Below are 24370 nucleotides of genomic sequence, written 5' to 3'. Positions count from 1 at the left end.
GCGTGTAATTAGGTAAACAAGTTTTTTTTTTCTTTTCCTCACAATATCCTGTAATTTCCATGTCAATATTAGCGAATTAAGCCTACATTTTGTACAGTTTTGGTCTATTATTTTGTCTTTTTTTTCATATGATTTGGGTTTTCATCTTGTAATTAATTTATCTTCTCGGTTATAAAGAGGCCTGTATTTTTATATAATTTTCTTAAATATTTTTTCTTCACATTCGTTTAACATTTTTTCTTGCATTCTTAATCTTTTTTTTTTTGTCTATTCGTTCATAAAAGACTAACATTTTATATAATTTTCTCTCATATTTTTTTTAAACATTCGTTTAACATTCTTTCCATTTTTCCCTTTTCTACCTTTATTTTTTTTTTTGCATTTTTGTCTTATTTTTTTGCATTTTTTACTTTTCCTTTTCGTTTTACTCATTTTTCTTTCCTTTTTCCTTTTTTAAATACTTTCCCTTCGTTCTTAAGAATGCATAACAAGAATATACAGCATAATCGTGTGGCCGTTAGCCTGTTGTTCATGGCAGAGTTATTACCGAGGAGGCGTGACGTCAGCCCGAGTGATGGCCCATTTCCCGTAATCGTCTGTGCTGAGACTCGGGCATTACTTTCTCTAATTTGGGTTGTAAGGGAGGGGAAGAATGAAGGAAGGAATCTGATACACTCCTACGTAATCTTTATCGTTATTTTCATCATTAACTTGTTACATTTTACGTTTATGTTGTGTAGTTTTTTTTTTTTTCTATTTTTGGAGGGTTTAAAGATAGAAAAGTAAAAAAGTCAACCACACACACACACACACACTTCACCTGCTCTTTCTTTTCCCGCCTCACCTGCCTCACACGCCAGGCAACAACTTGCGTACTTGCGTGACTCCTTTCAAAGGCCCGCGTGTTCCAGTCACTAAGTTCGATTGCCAGTGGTAGGAAAAGAGGGAAGGAGGAGTAAAGAAGAGTAGAGGAAGAGGAAACTAGGAGGGATGGAAGGAGATGAAAAGAGGAGTAAAGGAGGAGGTGGAATGAGACGAAAAAAGGAGGATTAGGGCGAGGAGGAGACGGAAGTAAAAGGAGGAAGAGGAAGAGGAGGAGGAGAGACGGGGAAGGAAGCAGGGAAGGTGGTGGAAAGAAGAAAGAGGAAGAGAAATGAATAAGACGAAACGAAAGAGAAGGAGGAGTGGAGGTGAAGAAGAGAGAAAGAAGAGAAATTCAAGAGAGAGAGAGAGAGAGAGAGAGAGAGAGAGAGAGAGAGAGAGAGAGAGAGAGAGAGAGAGAGAGAGAGAGACGTAAGAAGAGAAAGAAAGGAAGGGAAACAGACAGAGAAGGAAGGAAAGAAAAGGAATTGAAAGAAAGAGAAAGGAGGGAAGGGAAAGAGATATGCAAGAAAGAAGAAGAGAAAGGAAGAGATGGGAAAGTGGCAGAGAAGTAAGAAAACAAAGGGAACTGAAGGAGAAAGAAAGAAAATAGAGACGGAGATAGATGATAGGAAAGAAAGGGAAGGAAAAGGAATAGGAAGTGAGAAAACCGAGAAACACCATCGTCTCACCCATTCCCTCCCTTCGTCGCTCAGAAACACGTCATTTCCATCCCAGCGTGTCCCTCCCCTACAGTTCGTGTCACGGGTGGACGAGCGGCGCCCCAATCAAGGATGGCTGGGCTGCTACTGAATGACGCCTCTCACTCATGTCGTGGTTGGGGTATCCTGAAGGAGGCGCTGGTGAAGGGCTGAGGTTATATCATCATCACTGTCATCATCATCTTCGTCCTTACTGTTTTCATAATTATCATTATCTATTTTATTCGTAAGTCTGTTTGTTGTTATCATGTTAATTTTCAAGTTATCAGTTTCACTAGTTTGTTGCAAGCTTTGAGTTAAGGTGGTGGTTAGTAGCTAAGATAATCATCATCATCATCATCATCATCATTATCATTGTCATTGTCTTCATTGTTATCATAACCCATTTTATTCTCAAGTTCATCCCATCAGTAATTTCTAAACGTTTTGTAAATTAGACAACCTTTTCTCTTCTCTTTAGCCCCATCAGTAATTTGCAGCCTTTCCTCTCCTCTTTCCTCTTCCGTCACATCACTCAAAGCCTCATGACCAAACGCCACTCAGTTGCGGCTCTCCGGTAAAACTCTGACTTAAATTATATTGTTCCGCAACCTCCTCCTCCTACTCTCTCTCTCTCTCTCTCTCTCTCTCTCTCTCTCTCTCTCTCTCTCTCTCTCTCTCTCTCTCTCTCTCTCTCTCTCTCTCCTCTCTTACTTATCACTTTAAATTATTTGAGTTACATTTCTTTACACATTCTCTCACCAGTGTCTCAACGCATTCCACATTTTTCTACATCCTTTCCACCCCCCATGCAACCACCACCAGGAGCTTTAAGAGTCTCTTGGAGTTAACACAAAATCTGTAACTTCCAACAACAAAAATTCTTTCTGAGTGGGGAAAAGAAAACGGTGTGGTCTTCAATAGCCTTTAATGCACCTAATCCTTCATCTGCCAATTAGACGGAACCATTCACGTAACTACACCCATTTTCTTTAAGGAATTCCGGTTCTTTTTCTCCCTATCAGGTATCTTCAGCTTAGCCTTCCTTGAAAATCCTTCTTAGAGAGTTCGCAGTGGGAATGTTGTCATCCGTCGCGTTTTTGCTAAATCTGCTTGAAATTAGCTACCTGTTCTTTTATTACTTTCACTTGTAAGGGAGGTTGGGAAAAATACAAGGAAAAATATTGATTGTCGCAAGGGACTAACCTATTTTGCTTTCCATTTTACTGAATCTGCTTCACTGAAATTAGGTATTTTTTGTACCTTCACATGTAGAGGAGGAAGGCAAAAGAAATACAGGGAAAACTATTGACCGTCTGTCGGAAATAACATGTTTTATTTCCCACAAGGCTAATCCTGCGATACGGATTCTTTTGTTTATTTATTTATTAATTTATTTTTCACTGTGGCGGATTACTAACTAGCATTTATTTCCATGCGTATAATTTACACATGTATTTCTCGCCTAAAGCATTGCGAATTAAAAAGATAAATGAAATGCTGGGTACGGACGAGCAAAATTATAATACTGAACACCGCAAGCTCGGCATTTCTCAAGGACTTAGCGTGTTTTTTGTCCAGTCCTGTTTTCATTCATATCAAGGTCATAACACAAGCGATGCTGTCGAATACTTAATCTTATAACACTGCAGAGAAAAATTACATAACACATATACCTTCGCCAGTCACCCATTACTAGAGCAACACATATTTACATTTCTCTTGTGTTTACGCGCATCTCCTGTATGTGAAAAAGAAAAAGAAACGATTGTAGAAATGACAAGAAAAAAAAAAAACGAACCATTATAATTCTGACGTACTGTTTGTTATCTTAAAATTCTCCTAAACGAAAAGACAACAAACTGACAAACGAAAGAAATTACACGGACTTCTGGTGCTGCGTGTGTGCGATGTGATGGTAGGGTTCGTGGACCACAACTTATGGAAAACAGTAGGAATGCATGTGAAAGAATTGCAAGCATAACACGCGTTGGCCTGACCTGGAAACAGACGGTAAAATTACGTAAATGATCCACCCTGAATGGAGAAAACAGTTACCATTACCTCGCCGGGATTCTGGTGCCGCTCGCTCAGTAATTGGCGTGAGAGTTGAGAATTGCACCGATTAAGTGGAGGACGAAAAAATAAAAGAATGACAGTGCATATATAGAGCAGAGGGTCACGTCAATGCTACACACACACACACACACACACACACACACACACACACACACGCACACACACACACACACAGTAAATATATGGTGTATTAGTAATATCCAATACATAATATAGCTTTACACTTAGACACAATTTACTATCTTCCCTTAGAAAATAAATAGATAAATAAAATTGATTAATAGATAATTGAAATACACGAGAAAGTACAATAAATGATTTACACAAGAAAGTTATGTCACTTTAAACCACCGTGCGTTACGAGAGAGAGAGAGAGAGAGAGAGAGAGAGAGAGAGAGAGAGAGAGAGAGAGAGAGAGAGAGAGAGAGAGAGAGAGAGAGGAATCGAACCCAGGCAATCCAGGTTACCACAGCACCTCTGCACCACAAACCACCTCATCCCATCTCTCACTGTGTTCATTTTATTTATAACTGTCAAAGAAAAGCTGACAAAAAAATGCAAGCGAGGATGGAGGAAGGAAGGAGGCCAGGGGAGAATGAAGTGAGGAATGAATGCTCTCAAAAAAGATAATGAAGGAGAACGGGAAAGAAAAGAAAGAAAACAGACTTCCACTTCATGACTCATTTGTTTCTCTCTCTCTCTCTCTCTCTCTCTCTCTCTCTCTCTCTCTCTCTCTCTCTCTCTCTCTCTCTCTCTCTCTCTCTCTCTCTCTCTCGTTCATTCGTTCGTTCTCGCTGAAGGAGTGAATATTAAAATGTAAGAAATTTGAATCACAAGCTACTATTGTTCATAAGAGTTTTTTAATTTTCTTCGTCCGCACTCATTTTGTACAAGGCTGTTTGCGCGCACACACACACACACACACACACACACACACACACACACACACACACACACACACACACACACACACACACACAAGGACATAATATTCATGCAAACTTAGTCTTTTTTTTTCTAAATGTGTTGTTTTTTGGGCTCTTTATTTTTTCTTTCTCTTAATCATCATCATTATTATCATCACGACCACCACCACCACCACCACCATCACCATTGTTTTCTCCTCTTCCTCCTCCTTCTCCTCCTCCTCCTTGTATCTACATCTCATTTTCTTGTTATCCTCCTCTCACACAAACAATACATGTACAACAAACAGTTTTCTTAATGTATCTTTTGTATCATTTCATAAGTACGTATACGAGCTAGAGAGAGAGAGAGAGAGAGAGAGAGAGAGAGAGAGAGAGAGAGATGAATATTAAAGATGAAAAACACGGAGGAGGGAAATAAGGGAAGGAAGGAGGGATAGACGGAATTAAGGGAGAAGGAAAAGGAAGAAGGAGAGGAGGTGGAGGAGGAAGATCATAATTATACCATCCTTACAAACGAGGAATGAGGAACGATACAAGAATATGATATAGGAAGTATAATAACAGAGAAAATGAAGGAAGAATGAAGAATGAAGGAAGGAAGGAAGGAAGGAACACAATACACATTTAGGGAGGGTGAGGTAGGGAGATACAGATAAAAATAAGAAAGAACATAACAATCAGGGAGAATAAATGGAGGAGGAGGGAGAGAACAAATAGACAAAGAACGAGTGAGGAAGGGAGAGAGAGGGAGAGAGAGAGGGGGGGAAGAAGTATAAGGAAAAAGGGAGTGAAAGGGAAAATGGGAAAGAGAAATGGGTGAATAGAAGGGAAAGTAAGGGTAAGAATCTCAGAGTAAAGGGCGTGTTTGTTTTGGGTGTTGGGTTACGCCCTTGTGTGCCTCCTGAGGGTAGGGTGAGGAGGGGAGGAAAAGGAGGAGGTAGAGGGGGTCGAGTAGGGGTGATGGGAGGGTTAAAGGAGAAGGTTTTGAGGTCTTAGATGAATATAATGGAAGGGGTCAGTTTGTGGAGGGGATGGGAGAGGAAGGGAAGTGAAGGGAATGGAGGAAACAAGGCCGAGGTCGAGGAGGGGAATAATGGAGGGTAGTCAGAGAGGAAACAGCTTAGGAGACGAGGGGAAAAATCAGTTTTATGCAGAGGAATAGAAGTAACAGGGAGAGGGGAGTTGGGGAGGAATGTTGCAGGTGTCTGAGGGGAGAGAATGAGAAATCAGTGTGGGGAGAAGAGGGAAGAAGGGTAATCAGCCTTAGGAGGGGGAATAGGAATGGTAGAGAGAGGGGTGTAGGAAGCAACATTGGAGGTGTCTGAGGGGATAGATTGGGAGATCAGTCTGGGGAGGGTAAGGGAAATGATAGGGAGTGGGGAGGAATGCTCGAGATATCCGAGGGGAGAAAAGGGAATAAGAGGTCAGTCTGGGAAGAAAAGATGAGAGGAAGAGGAATCGTGAGGAGAGGAAGGAGAGAAAGAAGAGATGAATGCACTGTTAGTCTAGAAAGAGGGAGATGGTGGGAGAAGGGAGAGTAAGCTGGAGGGGAGAGGGAGGGAAGGGAGAGAAGGGTGGTAATCTGGGCTCTGAATCTCCTGACCTTTGCCTCCAGCACAACCCTTGCGCCGCCACGTCAACAGAAGCTCGTTATTAAGGTTTGCCATTAATTATTTCTCCAGTGTGTGGGGTTGCAGCAGAATAGATAAGTGAAAAAAAAAAGTAGGTAAATAAATTGAATAATTGTAGGTAACTCTAGTAGATATATAAGGTGTTTAAGTGTGGTGAATTTGTAAAGTAATGAGTGAATGTGGAAAATAAGAACATAATTATAAGGATCAGTGGATGAGAAGTAATTTTTGTATATGTAAAGTATTTGAATATACAAAATCCGTAAAATAACTGAATGAATATAGTAAATAAAAAAAAAATAAGTGAAAGAAATCGTTTTTATTCGTGCCAAGCAGACTGACCAAGGACACATAAAAGAAATAATATAAAGAAAAGGAAAAGAAAAACAGGCTCCTCTTTTCTCCTCTCCTAAAAAGCCCAAGAAAGAGCATAGAAAAAAAAGTCAACCAATTTAGTTCTTCACTCAGCAGACGTCGAAATGAAATAGACTAATTAATAAATAGCCAAGTAAAGTTACCACGTCTCTCATCCGCGTCACTGAATTATATCCACACTGAGCCACTCCCTCACGTCCCTCAATGTCACGTCCTTAATTAATTTTCCACGCCACTCACCTCACCTATCATCCACCCACGCCGCCACCACCACCACCACCACCACCACCACCCATTCATCCCTTCACCACTCCTTCACTACGCTTCACCACTGTCTTTCTCCTCCCATTCCACCCACATCACCACTCCCCCACCCACCCACTCACCCACCTACACCCCCACCACGTCATCACCGCCACACCCCCCCCTCTCCCACCAGTGCCTCACTATCATTGCACTACAGCCTGTGATCTTAAAGTTTTCAACACTTCATCTTTACTTTTTTTAACAGGATACAGTAGAGGTTAGTAAGGTTTTAAAGGAGGTTTTTATAATGGTAATGTTTAGTAATGGTTATCTATGAAGGATTACTTATTGTTAAAAGGAAAAAATACATCAGGATCCGATTAATAATTTTTGTGGGTTTTGAAATAATACCGATCAGGGGAACTTACCTAGCATTTGTACACTATCTAACTAATTAACTATCTACTAATTAACTATAACTACCTAACAAATTTACTTACTCTTCACTTACTCACTCACTCACTAACCACCCGACCAACTAACCATGCTAATCAACTAACTAAACATCACTGATTTGCGTTCCTTCACCACGTACTCGAGCAAAGACGTGCATACCGTCACGCCATTAACCCCACGACAATAACCCGCCGTCCCACCCAGCCGCGTCACGACCAGGAGCTGCAGAGGGAAGGTCTGCTCACGGGAAGGAGATTTCAAGGGATTTATGTCTTTGAGAATGCGATGTCTGGAGTACTTTTTGACTTTTTGGTGTAAATTTTTGGGGGCGGGAAACGATTAGAGAAAGTAGTGTTTGGGAGGAGAAAGACTGAGAAGGATAATTTTTGAACAGGGATATTTGGAAGCGTAACTTTTGATTGGAGGGGAGATAAATTGGGGAATGGAGAGGAATGGAGATGGGTTGAATTTCTATGGTGATTTTTGGGGGATGAGGAGAACTGAAAGAATTATTTTTTTTTTAACAGTGGGGAAGGTTGGTGAGGCGATATTTTTTGGACGGTAAGGAAGGACTGGAGGAGGTAATTTTGGACAAGGGGGAGTTGGAGATGATGACATTTGGAAATCTTTACGGATGAGGAGAACTGATGGGGATAATTTTGACGAAAGGTAAGAGTTAGAAGGACACATATTTTTGTTCCTCCTACAGTCTCCGTTCTAATCTAATGTTACGAAGCTACCACAGAGGATCACGAACACGCAAGTCTGTCAGTGTCCGCACCAAACATCTGTGTTGATTGCAGTGAATGTTAATGATAGTAAAGTATGCGAGTAATTTGATAATCAAGACTATTTTCAAAGGCCAAAGTGATGATTACTGGGGTTCTCTCTCTCTCTCTCTCTCTCTCTCTCTCTCTCTCTCTCTCTCTCTCTCTCTCTCTCTCTCTCTCTCTCTCTCTCTCTCTCTCTCTCTCTCTCTCTCTCTCTCTCTCTCTCTCTCTCTCTCTCTCTCTCTCTCTCTCTCCCCCCACTTCAAAACCCCAGCAGTGACTTCTATTGGCGCTCGTTAAGACTCATCGAGATAAAGGATCGACATGTCTGAGAATACGGTTGTGTTTGATGTGTTTGTTAAGAAGGATTGGTGTCAAGAAGTTATACGTGACCACAGAAGGTAAATTGGAAGTAAAACAGTTAAGATGCAAATAAGTGAAAGAAAACCTCCCAAAGTTAAAAAAAAATAAAAAAGTAATGATTAAACAAATAGCGTGCAAGAGTTAAAACACAAGTAATCAAAAAGCAGCCTGTGGAATGATTTAATGCCCCCAACAGCGTGCAGCACACATGGCCACTCACACGACGCTGCCAAAAAGTGCGGAAAAGCTGCAAGGAACAGAAAACCCGCGAGACACGAATGTCAAACACGAGGATCGTTTAGAGAGAGAGAGAGAGAGAGAGAGAGAGAGAATACAGCATGCAGCGCCCTCATCCAACCGCCCTTTCGTCAAGCAGGAACCGCTCAAAAATAAGACTTTACCTAAAAGCAGCGCAGAAGAAAGTCGTCATGGTTATGCTCTAACTATCTTTAAACCAGACATCAGGATTTTCTCGCTCTTTCAAAACCTATATTCATTTCTCCGGTCTCTTGTGCTCCCTTCCTCGCGGTTTATCACTTTCTTCTTTCTGGTTCTCACCTTTTCGCTTTTGCAATCTCTTTTCGTCCTCATTACAGCAATTCCCCGCCACCCACTTCTTTATGTCTTTCTTCCTCCTCTCCTTTTGCTTTTTTGCTAGTTTCTTCTTATACTCTTCTTTTTCTTCCGTCATTCCTAATCCGGTATCATTCTGTTTCTTCTATTTGCTTTTAAAGTCTTCTTCTTCTGTTGCTGCTTCTGCTTCTGCTTCTTCTTCTTCCTCTTCTTCTTCTTCTCCTTCTCCTTATCCTCCTCCTTCTTCTTCTTTAGCCAAGGACGCACCTGCTCATCGTTCTTTCTTTCTCATCTTTCCTTTCTTCAAACATTCATCAAGTCGCTGCTTCCTCCTTCATTTCTTTGGCCCCACTCTTCTTCCTCACTTTCCTCCGTCCCCTCGTTCATCTTGTTTTCTTCCAAGCATTTCTCTTCTTCCACTCACTCATTCTCCTCAATTTTTTATCATAAGAATTGTCACTTTCCTTCATCTCATCATATCTTTGTATTTCTTACAGATCCTCTGTATTTTTTCATATATTCTTCAGTTTCCTTCACTCCTTCATCATCCTTGGTTTCCCTTACTGTTCCTTCCTCTTCTTCCTTCATTTCTTCGCATATACGTGCTTACTTTAAACATCTATTTGTTCCGATCAGCGGAGTTAAGCAACGTTGGGTCTGGTTAGTACTTGGATGGGTGACCACCTGGGAACACTAGATATTGTTAGCATTTTATTCCTACCAGCCTATCGCCTACGCTCCACGAGTACTGTACCCTTTAAACTTTTAATGCTTAGGTTCAAGAAGAAAAAAAGATATGTACGTAACTGAAATGGTTAAACCGTCATAGCAAGGTGATCATAGAAGGCCATGAGTAAATTCAACAATTCACTAACCTCTTTCTCTTTCTCCTGTCAGGTGTTCCGTCACTCCTTCAAGGCGAAGTACCACATCTTCAACTGCCAGACACAGTAAGTATATGCAGTCCTCAGAGTCAATAGTCAGGATAGGACTAGAAATAAGTCTCAAGTTTGGTAAAGCTAGATAAAAAAAAGAAAGAGATAGACAGATGGAGTGGCAGATGAATGGAATAGACTCAGTAATCAGATTGTTAACGTCGAGGCAATACGGAGTTTAAAAAGATTACACAAATTTATGGATGGGGATGATAGGTGGAAATAAGTAGTCATGTTTCACACAGAGACTGCCAAGTGTAGGTGTGATGGGCTTCTTGCAGCTTTCCTTGTTTTAATTCATTACCGAGACTAATAAAATGAGGAAGCATGAATGTTAATGATATAATGTAATTAGTAATTGTGACAGCGCAAGTAAAGCTACTTAAAATCATCCCTTTACTGCAATACTCGTACTTCCTACACTTCATCCATCTTCACCCCTTCACCGCCCACCTCACGCCCTGCCTCTTCCTATCTCTTTAACTGCTCCCTTACCTTCCCATCTCCCCTCACCCATATCAGCTTCATCGCAGGGCACTGATGTACGTGTTTAGTTAAATTGCTGTCACGTGTAGCTTTATATATTTATCTGAGTGACTTCACGGGTATATTCGCTTAGGAAGAGAGTGGACTGAGTGAGTGAGTGAGTGAGTCAGTCAGTCAGTGAGTCAGTCAGTGAGTGAGTGAGTGAGTGAGTGAGCACACCTTGCCAACGTAATCTTAATTTGTGCCTTTTTTATTATCGTTGAGAGAGAGAGAGAGAGAGAGAGAGAGAGAGAGAGAGAGAGAGAGAGAGAGAGAGAGAGAGAGAGAGAGAGAGAGAGAGAGAGAATGTACCTGCACTCGTGGTATGTACGAGTATAATTCTCACCTGTGTTATGTAAAACCAGGTAATCTCAACCATATCCTCTTTTGATCCACCACCACCACCACCACCTGACCGTCCCCTCACCCCACGACCTCACCTCTGCACAGCCAACCCTCACATCCCCTCATTTCCCCGTCACCTACACCCTTACTATACCACATCCCTCTCTGCACTCTCTCTCCCCTCACAACTCCCTTACCATACTCTCCCCTTTTGTCACAACACGCCCTTCTGCACACTCTCTCTCTCCCCCTTCACTATATCATAACATGACCTCCCCTCACTTCCCTTCACCTGTACCCACCTTCCCCTCACTTCCCCTCACCTAATCCCTCCTTCCCTTTCCTTATCCTCACCTGCACCCACCTTCCCCTCACTTCCCCCTCACCTAATCCCTCCTTCCCCTCACTTCCCGGCCCCAACCCTTCTCAGTCTTGCTAATGTAGTGTTATCAACCCCCATCACTGGTACCTTGTTTCCTCTTTCCTCCCTAACTCTTATTTTCTCCCCTCCCTTTCTTCCTTCCTTCCTTCTTTTCTCTCCCTCCCTCCGCTCCGCATTCCTGCTTTCCTTCGCAGTCACGTCTCTCTCTCTCTCTCTCTCTCTCTCTCTCTCTCTCTCTCTCTCTCTCTCTCTCTCTCTCTCTCTCTCTCTCTCTCTCTCTCTCTCTCTCTCTCTCTCTCTCTCTCTCTCTCTCTCTCTCTCTCTCTCTCTCTCTCTCTCTCTCTCTCTCTCTCTCTCTCTCTCTGCTCCTGATTTTACTCACCTCGTCATACCTATCCTCCTCCTCCTCCTCCTCCTCCTCCTCCTCCTCCTCTTCCAAAATTATCATATATTCCCTCTCCTCTCTCTCCTTTATTCCTTCACTCTCTTGTCCTCATTCCTCATTTTTGATCTTCCTTTCATCTTTCGTCTCCTTTTTTATCTGTTTTTACCATTTCCTTCAGTTCTTTCTTTTATTTTTTTATTTCGTCTTTTCCTTTTGGTAATTACATCTGAGTTATTTTTTTTTTCCTTTCGTTCCTCGTCCTTTTTTTTCCTTCCGTGCTAGATTCACTGTATCTTTTTTTTTGTCTTTTCCTTGGTTTATTCTTTTCTTCTCTTCTTCATTGTCTTTCTTCTCTTCTTCCAGTTTCTCCCTTTTTTCCTTTATTTTACATGTTTATTTTCCTATTCCGTTCTTTCCACTTCTTCTTCGTCCTCTTCCTCCTCCCCTCTTTCTTTATTCACCGTTTCCCATTTTTTTTCTATCTCATATTCTTCCACCTCTTTCTCCTTGTCTTCTTCCTCTTCCTGTTTTCATTATCCCTTCTTTTGCTTTGTCCTGTCCTATGTTTATTTTGCTCCTTCTTTTCCATCTCATTTTCATTTCCTTCCTCGTATCCTTCCTTTCATTCCTGCTCTTCTCCTTCCAACTCATATTTTCTTTCTATTCCTTTCTTTTGAATCTTTTTCATCTCATTTTATATCTTTCTCCTTCCCCTTCTTTTCTTCTCCAGCTTCCTTTTCTCTTCTTCCTTCTTATTTTCCTGCTTCTTCGTTTTCTCTTTCTTTACTATCTCCTCCTCCTCCTCCGTTATGGCTTGGCGCAGTATTATACCAACTGAAGAAGAGGAGGAGGAAGAAGAGGAAAAAAAAAAAGAGGAAGCACGAAAGATTAACTTAGTCCTCAGCATGAGTGACTTCTCTTCCTTTCCTTCCTTCCTTCCTTCCCTCCTTCCCTCCTTCCTTCCTTCCTTCCTTCCTTCCTTCCTTCCTTCCCTCCCCTTCCCTTCCTTTCCTTTCCTTTACTTTACTTTAATTTCCTTTCCTTCCTTCCTTCTTTCCTTCCTTCCTCTCCCCCGTCTTCTCTCTCTCCCTCTTCCGCAGTGTTGACCCCTCACCTTCATTTATCTATTTATTTATTTATTTATTTATTTATTTATTGCTGTTTTGGGGGCATTTTTAGGAGGGGTTTGTTTATTTTGTTTTATTTCATGTGTGTGTGTGTGTGTGTGTGTGTGTGTGTGTGTGTGTGTGTGTGTGTGTGTGTGTGTGTGTGTGTGTGTCTTGCTGGTTGTTTGCGTTGGTGTCCTTCTCTGCAATCTCTCCTTGGCACGATATTATTAATTCAGCCTTCTGGTGGAGGAAGTGGAAGAGAAAAACGTGAATATCAATCTTGTGTTTTATTTATTTATTTTTTTCTCTCCTTTTCTTTTCGTCTTTGTCACCGGTATTGATATCGTCGTCTTTTCTCTTGTTTTTCTTCGTCGTTGCTGTCCTTTTCTTCTTTTTCTTCTTGTTCTTGTTCTTCTGTCTTGTAGTCTTTCGCCCCCCCCCTTTTTTTCCTCCTCTTATCTGTTCTTGTTGCTACCGTCATCGCCGTTGTTCTTGTTCTTACTCTTGTTCATATTGTTCTTATTTTTTCATCATCATAATCATTGTTACCATTACCATCATCACCACCCTTCACTCCCCGATCTCTTTTCCGTCGCCAGCCCTCCCTGACAAAAGTAACAATAGATAAACCAGTTAAATAAATCAGATGCAAAACTTTGAGGAGAGTCATCGTGCCTGTCGAGGAGTGAAAGAAATTAGGTCGCGGTGTTGTTGAGTGTGGCTCTGAATGGCGCATAGACGCTTGTTGGGGGTCATTCCGCTGGCTGAGGTGCGCCCCGCCTGATGGTATTGTGGCACTGCTTCCGGGAATGTGTGCCGGGAAGGAACATGTTGTTATTGTTGTTGTTGTTGGTGTTGGTGGTGGTGATGGTAGTAGTGGTGGTGGTAGTAGTGGTGATGTGATGTGGAAGTAGTTTTGGTATGGTAATATTGATGATGCTTCTACTACTACCGCTCCTGCTTATACTTCTACTAGTACTATACACAGGCAAATACTACTACTACTACTGCTACTACTAATGCTGCTACTACTACTACTATTTATATTTCTACTTCTACTACTACTATAAATACTACTGGCACTGCTGCTTATACTACTACTACTGCTATTACAACAACAACAATAACAAAAACCACCACCATCACCACCACCACCACCACCACTACCACTACCACCAGAGTTTCATTGCGTCAGGCTAAGTCGCATCAAGTAAGGCTAAGCTACGGTACCTGTCATGTGTCCTCCGTGCTACGTCTCCACTCCTTCCACCCAAACCGGAACACTCCACCATCACCATCGCCATTACCATTTCCATTACAATTTCTTCATTCCCTCGGGTGTGTAATAAACTGGCTATCACATTGTTCACTACATCTCTCCGACACGGGAAGAAAGTCGTGTGGATGCCTTGTGGATGTCGTGTTGTGTGCGTGTGTGTGTGTGGTGTTGGTTTAGATTAAGTTATAGGTTAGGTCCGGTTAGACATTCCCGTATTAAATTCCAAGCCAGTGTGAGGCGGCCTGGTGACAGATGGCAGTGTTAGATCAGGTTCGGTTGCCCATTCCAGTGATGTCTTCCAAGCCAGAGTGAGGCGGCCGGGTAACAGAGCACAGTGTTATTCAGCCTTGACACCCATGAGGAATGAGTGTGTCGACTGCAGCGCGTTACCTGAAATATGTTGGAGTGTGGTGATGGAGGGAGGGCGCCAGGTGAGGGCCGGTAAACAAAAGAAGGGAGTAAAGTGAGGCGCGATAAAGATGCTGGTTTTATGAGTGGTAATGGAAGGTGTAAGTTATATTAGTCTACTTTGTTTTATTTGTTATTTTTTGTTTTATGTATCAAAAGTGATGCGTAGTGGAAGATGTAAAGCTATATATATCCACTATCTGTTTTGCCGCTAAGAGTACAGAAAACGAGGTGAGGCGTAGAAAACCCCGCGCAACTTACTTTACTGTCCCCAGAAAATCAGCGAAATAGTTAAAAAAAAGTTTGTCAATTTAACCCCGAATATGTTTTCGTATTTCAGATTTTTAGCATAAGGAAAGCAATATGCAGTTTGAAGGAGTGACGTCTTTGATTACTATTTCAACTTCTCTGTGGCTAAATAACTGATTAGAAGCGCCTTATTCTCAGTCTCAGTTTTGGTTTTCAAGATATGTTTAGCATAAGGAATGCAATAGGAAGCAGTGACATATTTATTATTTTTAACTTCTCTGAGATTAAATAACGTGATTAGAATTGTTTCATTACATCCCATCATCAAGTTTTAAATATTCCAGTAGATTTATCCTTCTAGATCGAACCGCCTTTCCTAAATAACTTTTAAAAAATGTATATTGATATGTTTTGGTAATCATTCCTCGTATGCCTGACTCAATAAGGTCGTTGGGGTGTTTTTACTTTTATCTCGGTGACAGATTGCGTCATTCATGAAGTCTGTGAAGGGCGGCGACGAGGTGGAGACGCTGCCCTGGTGATATTTCATTTTCGTGTCAGTTTTACATGTAGGAGGGACTTCAATATTCTGTTTGACTATTTTCAGATGCAAATTGGGGAGAGGTGAATAAGGTGTTATTGTCATCACCTTTGTTATATAATGTACAGTCATGAAGTTGCAGGGAAGTTAGCAGAGGCAGTGCAAGTACAGAGTAGTATAATATGTATAGAGTATTTTTGTATGCGCCAACTAAGCCTTATGAGTTGGATCCACGTTGTCACGGCAGGCGTTACAATTGCCTTTGATTGTTTACGTGAATTGATGTGCAGAAACAAAAGTTATTCTTTATTGTTTTATATTGTCTTCGTCTTCTGCCTACATCTCTACTTAAGAATAGAGGAATTAGCAGTATCAGTGTTCAAAGGAGGGCAGTCATTAAGAGCTACATGAATGAACGTGACTGATTTATTGTACCATTGCTTATTATACCGAGTCACTGCCGAACTTGTTAATCCTTCTCACGGTGCTGAAGGAAGAGATATACCTACGAGGACTCAATACTTCCATGACATATTTCCAGACCGCTGAAGATTCTCCGGATGAAACCGCCTGGATGTTAACCTTCGTCACGTTGCTGAAAGAGGCGCTGAAACAGATGCGACGCACTGTATATCTTCTATGACCTAATTCTAAGAGCTGAAGACTCGTTGGATGAGACCGTGCGGTGCGTTCATTTGTGTGGCGGGGATATTGGGACTCTGGAGACCTTCACGTAAATTCAGCTCGGCAGTGTGACCCATAAAAAAAAAAAAAGCGGTGGGCCTTGTTACGTGGACACGGGACAAATTGGCTGGGCTCACGGTGGTATGGACGTGGCCAACACGAACATTTGATGCGGTCGATACTTGCACACAAAGACGAAAAATGCAGCCCCTCAAGACGCTTTACCCTTTGTCCTCCTACACGCCCGTGACTCACCACAAGAATTGATGCCCAGACAGTGTGTTATTCTCCAAGAATGTTGGAGTCACGGGAGGAACAATCTGCCACATTTCGGGATTACCCCACGAGGCTGAGCGGAGGCCTGTTATTTGATGTTGTCCATAAAGCGCCGAACTGCTTCTGTATGGGTACGTGACACGCCAGCACCAGCCACTGCCGAGTCATTCCTGCTCCTTGGATTGTGCCTAAAAAAATACAAGGACTGGAAGAGATAAAGGAACGAAAGGAGGACCAAACGGTAGCAGACCTTATTCCTTAAGAGACCGTGGTGAACTACACTATTTATTTAAAGTAAGATAATCGCAGCAGACTTTTAGGCCTGTGAATGCTGCTTGCGATACGCTGCACTACTTTAGAGTGAGAGAACAAGTAGCAGCAGACGTGTTGGCCCACATGAAGCCGTTTGTGATTTGCTGCACCATCGAATTAGAGACTCTTTCGCCCTTATGAATCCGTTAGTGTTAAGCTACGTTAGTATCAGATTAAAAAATAAAGAGATGGAGGATTGTAAAGGCGAGGAAAACTTCACCTTAACTTAATGGAACACCTTTAAAATGTGTGATATTACCGTAAAAGAATAAAACTTGATTACTACTGAAAAGTCGATAAGTGCTCGAGAATACCGTGAGAAGATTTAATTTTAGGAAGAAAGGGAAAGAGCGATTGGAGAAAACGGAGTGCCACTTACCCACCTGCTTCCTCGTGATGATATGCAAGTGCGGTGTGATCACATGGAAATTAGAGGGGCAGGAGCGCTGAGTAACGTAAGTGGACTGTTTGAGGCGACAATGAATAACGATAAAATGTGCGGAATTTGCGAGGTGTGGACGTAACGTGACAAGTGTGCCCAGCTGGTCTGTGTATGTGTGTGTGCGTCTGCCTGTCTATCTATCTGTCTATATTAAATTAAAAGAGTGAAAGGGAGCATGAAAGAACGTAACAGAAGAAAATAAGATTGCAAAAGACCAGTTGACCCACATAAAGGCGACTCCTGCGCAAGAACTTAATAACATCACAAAATAAGAACACTGCAAAAACAAAACAAAAAAGAAAAGTTGACCTACCAACACAAGGCAGCTCCTGAAAGTGCCTGCATAAAATAAAACGAGTTACATCGGTAATAAATGAATAAATAAGAAGAAAAACAGTTCGATAAGCAGGGCTGTGTTCGACTCTTGACCAGCAGGGGCACAGGAAACGCAGGTAACAATGCAGGTGTTTATTCACAGAAGGTGTGAACAGAAGGCTGGAGGTAGGTGATCTCCCGGCGCCAGGCCGCGCACTTCCACTTAACACTTATGACTGAAGCCTAGCTCGTTCACTCATACACGTATTCATGCCTCACACAAGTCTCGCTCATTCACTCGTTCACACAACTAGCTAACAACCACACACCTCCCCCGAGACATAAGGAAGATTCCTTATCTTTGTTATGGCTACCGTAACACATGAAACAAAGTTACAATGATTGAAGTACAGAAAACACGGTACATATACACAAAACAAACACAGCGTACAATGAACACGTACGACTAATCGTAGGTGCTACGGTGCCACCGCACCTGCAGTCGTCTCGGCTCCCTACGCTGTCGGCTGCTTCGACGCTCTGGTTGCTCTCGGCCACGGTGTACCCCGTTACCCTGATGCTCCGGGCTGCCGGGATGGTGGTGTTCCTCGTGACCCTGATGCTGAAGCGCTGCACCGCCATGAGCGGTGTGCTGCTCGACAGGAAGGGGAGCAAGAGGTCTGTGTGGGCGTAGGTGTCTTCTATTACGCCACATCACGCGACCGCTGCCCATCTTGATGAGGTAGTCTCTCCTTCGCCCAACAGCCACGATGACACCCAGGCGATCCCAGAGGCCTGTCGTGTGATCTTGAACGTCGACGTGGCCACCGAGGTGCAGGAGAGGAAGAGTACGGGCGGACGCGTCGTGGCGAAGTTTCGCTTTCTTCCTCAGTCGCTCTGCCTTGGCGTCGCACTCATCAGCAGCGCGCTGCCACTGCTGAGCGTATGAGCGATGATGAGCCGGGACACAGGACCTCATAGGATGACCGAAGAGGACTTGTGCTGGTGATCGCCCTTCCGCCCTCGGAGTGTTGCGCAGTTCCAGCAACCCGCGAGCGAACGCATCCTCGTCCAGGTGTCCCTGCTGTGTGGTCGTGAGGATCAGCTTCTTCACGGACTTGACCGCTGCCTCGGCGTGACCATTGGAGCGTGGATAATGAGGTGAAGATACACGATGCTCCACCCCCCATCGAGCCAGGAAGCGCCGTACCGATGAAGAAGTGAACTGCGGTCCACCGTCAGTCCTCAGGAGAACAGGCACGCCCGTGTCGGCGAACACACCCCGAAGGACACGAACGAGCTGATCAGCCGATGCTGGACGTGAGCATGCAGACACGTGAGGCCACCCAGACAAGCGATCTACATACACGAGGTATGTACGGCCTGCTGCGTGGAAGTAGTCTGCAGAAACTGACTCAAACACCCTGCTGGGTGTGTCCGTGTCCTGCCAGAGAGGTTCGTTGGCTTGGCTTGGTAGGAGTGGACGGCATAGTGAGCATCCAGAAACGACGTTCTCAACGTCTCTGTCCATACCAGGCCAGTACACCGTTTGTCGGGCCCGTCGCTTGGTGCGCTCCATCCCCTGATGACTGTCATGGAGTCGCTCTAGTGTTTCTCGGCGGAGGCTGTGAGGAATAAGAAGCCTCGGCCCGTAAACCACCAGGTCGTCGTCTACGGCCAGCAGACTGCGCACCGGCCAGTACGTACGCAAGCGGTGATCGAGGTCGTGGCAATGATCAGGGAAGCCCTCGATGATGACGTTCTTGAGCAAGCAGTACTCCCCGTCTCTTGCTGCTGCGGCACGTACCATTTCCACAGTCTGATCCTGGAGTGGTGCTAAGCGGACGCCGTCCTCATTGGTGGCAGATAACGCTGAGATGACCGCTGAGTGGAGAGGGTCGAGGTCACCAGAAGTAGCAGCATCCTCTTCCTCCACTGGGTCCTGTACTGGAGCACGTGAGAGGGCGTCGGGCACACAGTGTGTCGATCCCTTTTGCCAGCTTGCTGTGAAAGAATACTGAGCAAGCTTCTCCCTCATGCGCTGCAGCCGCAGGTTCTCTATTTCTCCCAACAACTTGCTATTGAGGAGAGGTATCAGCGGGCGGTGGTCGAGCACTAGATCGAAGTGAGGGAGTCCTTTCAGGTAGGTGCCACATTTCCTGACTGCCCAGACGATTGCAGCCATTTCCAACTCTATTACTGCATAGCGGCTCTCTGTGTCTGTAACAAATCTTGACCCGCATTGCACCATCTTCCACTGGTCACTGTGCTTCTGCAGGAGAACGAATCCAAATCCGTGCATCCTTGAGGCGTCAGTCTGTAGCATCGTTGGTAATGATGGGTCGAAGTATGCCAAGACAGGTGGGCTGACGAGACACTGTTTCACCTTCTCAAACGCCTCTTCATGGTTAGGAGACCAGCACCAACTGTTCTTCGGGCGTAAGAGATCTCTGAGGGGTTGTGCAGCTGCAGCCACAGCAGGAGAAAAGCTTCCAAGCTGGTTTGTAAGACCCATGAATGATCGTAAGTCGGTGATGTGCTGTGGTCGTGGGAAGTCAGAGATTGCCTTAACTTTCTTTGAGTCTGTCGTGTAGCCTTGTCCAGAAACAGAGTAACCACAGTAATCTACCACTCTTTCCGCGAATGTAAACTTCTGTGGGTTGAGAGTGATGCCGTGCTGGTCACACCGCCGCACAATCTGAATGACATGGGCTAAGTGCGCACTGTAGGTGGAGTCATAGGCCAGGATGTCGTCCACGATCTTGATGGTGTTAGGTATGTCGCCGAGAGCTTGGTCTCCTCGACGGTTATACTCGTCTCCAGACGAGACGAGACCCATAACCGCTCGCCGAAACTTGTACCGACCCCAAGGTGTTATGAAGCAGGTTAAATCCTGGTCTTCTTCTCTAATGGGGACTTGAAAATACCCCATCTTGGCATCAAGAGTGGTGAACCAAACTGCTCCGGTCCCGATCGAGGCGATGGCGTCATGAGGTGAGCGCACTGGATACACGGGCCTCTTCACGTAACGGTTGAGTCGTGTCAGGTCAACACACAGCCTTACACCAGATGTCTTTTTTGGGACAGGCACGATGGGGTGGCACCATGCCGTAGGGTAGTCCACACTCTCGATGATTCCCTTGTTAAGCAGCTCTTCCAACTGGCTCTTAATTTCTTCACGCCAATTGTAAGGGATTGTACGAGATGCTGTTACGGCGAAGGGTCGAGCGTCGTCTGTCAACTCGATGGCCATGGATCCACCAGCCATTGCACGTAAACCTTCCTTTGCTTCGAAGACGCTGGGAAAGGCCTTGATCACAGCAGCAGCGTGCCCCGCACGCTGCTGTGGCGTTGGGTCGTAGGAATGAGGCCAGCTGATCACTTCTGTGGGCGTAGATAGAGGTGGCTGCGAGGCGGTCGGGTACTTGATGGAGCTGTTGCCGGTGTGCTGTTCTTCCCTGCGTAGCGGTCGGATTTGAGCCGGAAAATCTTCGGGGAGGATTCCGAGAGCGATGGAATCGTACCAGCTAAGCAGCGCCCCCTTCACCTCCTTCACCACGCTCACAACAGTCTCAGCTTCCCTGTCGCCCAGTTGCAAGTGCGACGAGAAAGTTCCTACACAGGTGAGGGGGTGATTACCGGCAGCATAAAGTCCATCACCATCAGCGGGCGCCAAGCTGGAGGGCGGGATTCCAAGGAGTGTTGCCGTGTCGAGGCCAATAACGGTCGTTTCGGCCCCAGAGTCAGGAGTCCACGTAATCTTGTCTCTTCCAGCGGGATGTGTGGCGGTAATGAGCACCTGGGGCGCAGGTCGTGCCGTCACCGTCTTTGTGTATACGCCTGATAAGAGCTGGTATACACTGGCACTGGCTCCCCGCCTCGGGCCTGCACCGCGATGAGGAGAGACAGTTGAGGAACTCCTCGAAGCTCCTCGTCGTTTCCTCACTGTCTGCTGACATACACTCGCAAAATGCCCTCTTTTCCCGCAGTTACGACACACTTTATCTATTGCCTGGCATCCCCTTTTGTCACTGCGACAATCTTTGCCACAACGATAACAGCCCGTGGGGCTTGAGCCCCCGAAACTGCCCTTCCTGTAGTTCGAGACAGCGTTCACACCATGGCTCGAAGAGTGAGAGCCGCCCCTTAGTACTGCACTACACTGGTTAGCGCTCTCTGATGCTCTGCAAATATCTATGGCGTTTTCAAGGGTGAGTTTCTTGTTTTCCAGCATGCGTTTCAGAGCCACTTCGTCTCGTGTCCCAACGACAATTCTGTCACGCAGCTGATGGTTTATGCACTGGTCGCAAAAGTCACAGAAATTGGCGATTTCCTTAACAGCACATAAAAAGTCGTCAAAACCTTCTTGCGTTTCTTGCACGCGGGAGTAGAAGTCTCTTCTATCCATGATGATGTTGCGCTGGCTTCGCAGGTACTCACACATTGCATCGAGGATGGTTCTTAACTCCGCGTCTCTCGGTAAGCTTATCCCGTAGCGAAGTGTACGGGTCCACTCGTCGTCTAGGACAGCAGCGAGTGCCGCCCTCTGCTCAGCCAGGGAGAGACAGTCTATCCTGGCGAGGGTTACGTATCCTTCAAACTTATGGCGCCACGTGTCGAACTCACGTAAAGATGCTGACGCCGTTAAGTGAGGAATGATGGTGGCGGACGTCGGGAACCTCGCGCCCTGGGTAGACGTGCTGCGGGCTGTGGTTTCGCCTTCATTGCTCGCCGTGGTGCGACTGGGAGCTTGTGTCCCCACTCTCTCCAGCAGCTGGGTTAAACGCTCCTCGCGAGCCTGACTCTGCTCCGACTGTCGCGCTAGCAGAGCCTGACTCTGCTCCGACTGTCGCGCTAGCAGGGCAGCCAGCGCCTCCAACTGCTTCTCCATTCTGCGCCGTACCCACTGCAGCCTTGTCCTGATCCTACTCACTGCGCCATGTTCGACTCTTGACCAGCAGGGGCACAGGAAACGCAGGTAACAATGCAGGTGTTTATTCACAGAAGGTGTGAACAGAAGGCTGGAGGTAGGTGATCTCCCGGCGCCAGGCCGCGCACTTCCACTTAACACTTATGACTGAAGCCTAGCTCGTTCACTCATACACGTATTCATGCCTCACACAAGTCTCGCTCATTCACTCGTTCACACAACTAGCTAACAACCACACAGGCTGTAAGTGGAATCAATCGTGACACAAAGCTTTCAGAACCTCTCGAACCGGAACTCGTAGCTGGAGTGACCTTAGATCTCAGAGCGGGGCAAGTAAAGGGCGAGGGACGAGGGGCGGGGCAGGACAAGGTTTAGTTAGAGTGAATGGTGCGTGATTGGGGTGTTTGGTGCCTTGCTTTCACTGCCTAATTATTGGACACCCTTTTCACGCCCTTTAGAGTTTTGGCTTCCTTAAAACGACGAAAACAGAGCCGCCTATTAGCCTATTCGTACTATTCCCGCCCCCCCTCCTCCGTTTTCTTTTTCTTTTTTCTCGTTTTCTTTTCTTTTTTTTTCTCTTGTCACCTCCTGCCCCTTGTCCTGCTGGAATTTGTTTATTTATTCATTTATTCATTTTTCTTCTGCACTTTGTTTTTTTGCACGTTCTCCCCTCCCCCCGCATCCGCCATTACGTTGCGTTGGGGAGTGAGGTTGTCATCGTTGTTGTTGTTGTTGTTGTTGTTGTTGTTGTTGCTGAAAGTAGTATGTGTGCTTCTGTACCTTATATTTATTACTATATGCAATTATTAAACTTTTTCCTGCCTCTCTTCATCCTTCCCTTCTTCTCTCCTTCTCTTCTTCCTCTTCACCTCTCCCAATCTCTTCTTTACGCCCTCTTCATGATTTTTTTCCTTTCATTCTTTATTCCCTTCACTTTTTTTTCCTGTTCTGCCTTCTTCTTTTCCTTCTCTACCTTATCGTCTTTCTTACACCTTTCCTTACATACTTTTCTTTATTCCTCTCTTCCCTCCTTTTCTTTCTTTTTTATTCCTCTTCCCCTCCTTCGTAGTTTTTCTTTTCCTTCCCTTCCAGCCGATATTTTTACCTTTTCTCTCTCCTACACACATTATTTCCTACCTTTCCCTCTTATCCTCCTTTTTTTTTTCTCCCCTTCTTCCCTCGTCCATCTGACCTTCCTCTCTATTTCTTTTCCCTTCTGTTCCTTACTTTTCTCTCTTCCTCTCATCTCTCCATTACACTTTCTTACTTTCCCCCCTTTTACATCTTTCTTATCCCCTCTTTTTCTCTTCTCCACTTCTTATTTTCCATCCCCCTTTTTGCTTTATTCTCTTCCTCTTACTTTCTCCTTTGTACTTTGTTACTTTCCTTCCTTTACTTATTTCTACTTTCTTTTCTCCACCTGTCCCTCACTTTTCTTCTTGTATTATCTCCTTACTTTACTTCATTTTTTCTCCCTTTTCTCTCGTTTCGCTTCCTACTTTCCTTCATTCCTTTTACTTCTCTTCTCTTCCTGCCATTCCTCCTCTTTGTTCCCGCCCCGCCGCGTCGCTCCGTTCTGCCAAATATTCCAGCACCCTAATGATTTGCAGTTTTCTCTCTTCCCTTGTTGTTGCCGAGCTGACCGCCGCCAATCACCATCGCTCTCGCCGCTACGTCATAAAGGCCTCGACCAATAGCAATCATCCATCCCGTGTCCATCCGTTGCGTCACGACACGAGAGCCAATCACCATTCAGTTGCTGTTGTTGTTGTTCGCCGATTTCAGCTGTGACGTCATCGATTCTTTTTTTTAAGTCAATAGCATGTGTTGCGTTTGGTAATAATCTATTTTTCTCTTTTTATTGGGGGGAGGGGAAGGGGTTGTATTAAAGTCGGCTTTTTTTCTCTCTCTCAAGTGCATGTCCTTTCTGTCAACGTCATCCCTCCTCCTCCTCCTCCTCCTCCTCCTCCTCCTCCTCCTTAATGACAGTATCGGATAATGAAATGTGGGCTTTTATTCTTTCATTATTTATTTCTTGGTTGAATGAATATCGTATGAAAAATGTAGATAATGGAGTTTCAAGGTCTTGTTGGTTCAGGTCTTCTTTCCTTCTCCCTTTCTGTTCTTATCTCCGGTTTTCTTATCTTCTTTATTCGCTACTTTATTTTGTGTTTTTTTTTTCACTCCGTTCTTCTTTTTCTTTTATTTTCTTGTCATCATCAAGCATTTCCCTTATTTTTCTCCGTCTTTTTTTTATAAACGCTCTATT

At 44.6% G+C, this 24370-nt stretch overlaps 1 protein-coding gene across 1 annotated transcript in view; it reads left to right on the top strand.

Annotated features, from left to right (window-relative positions):
• Positions 1–24370, top strand: part of LOC135114129 (venom dipeptidyl peptidase 4-like) — a 58601-nt gene that overhangs the window by 11759 nt on the left and 22472 nt on the right. Inside the window, exon 4 of the mRNA XM_064029849.1 lies at positions 9882–9934. Coding sequence (XP_063885919.1) covers positions 9882–9934 — 53 coding nt within the window. The remainder of the gene's footprint in view (positions 1–9881; positions 9935–24370) is intronic.

Source organism: Scylla paramamosain, chromosome 27 (genome assembly GCF_035594125.1).
Source record: "Scylla paramamosain isolate STU-SP2022 chromosome 27, ASM3559412v1, whole genome shotgun sequence".
Classification (NCBI taxonomy): domain Eukaryota; kingdom Metazoa; phylum Arthropoda; class Malacostraca; order Decapoda; family Portunidae; genus Scylla; species Scylla paramamosain.
Note: the sequence above shows the minus strand (reverse complement) of the source record. Positions and strands in the feature narration are given on the sequence as shown.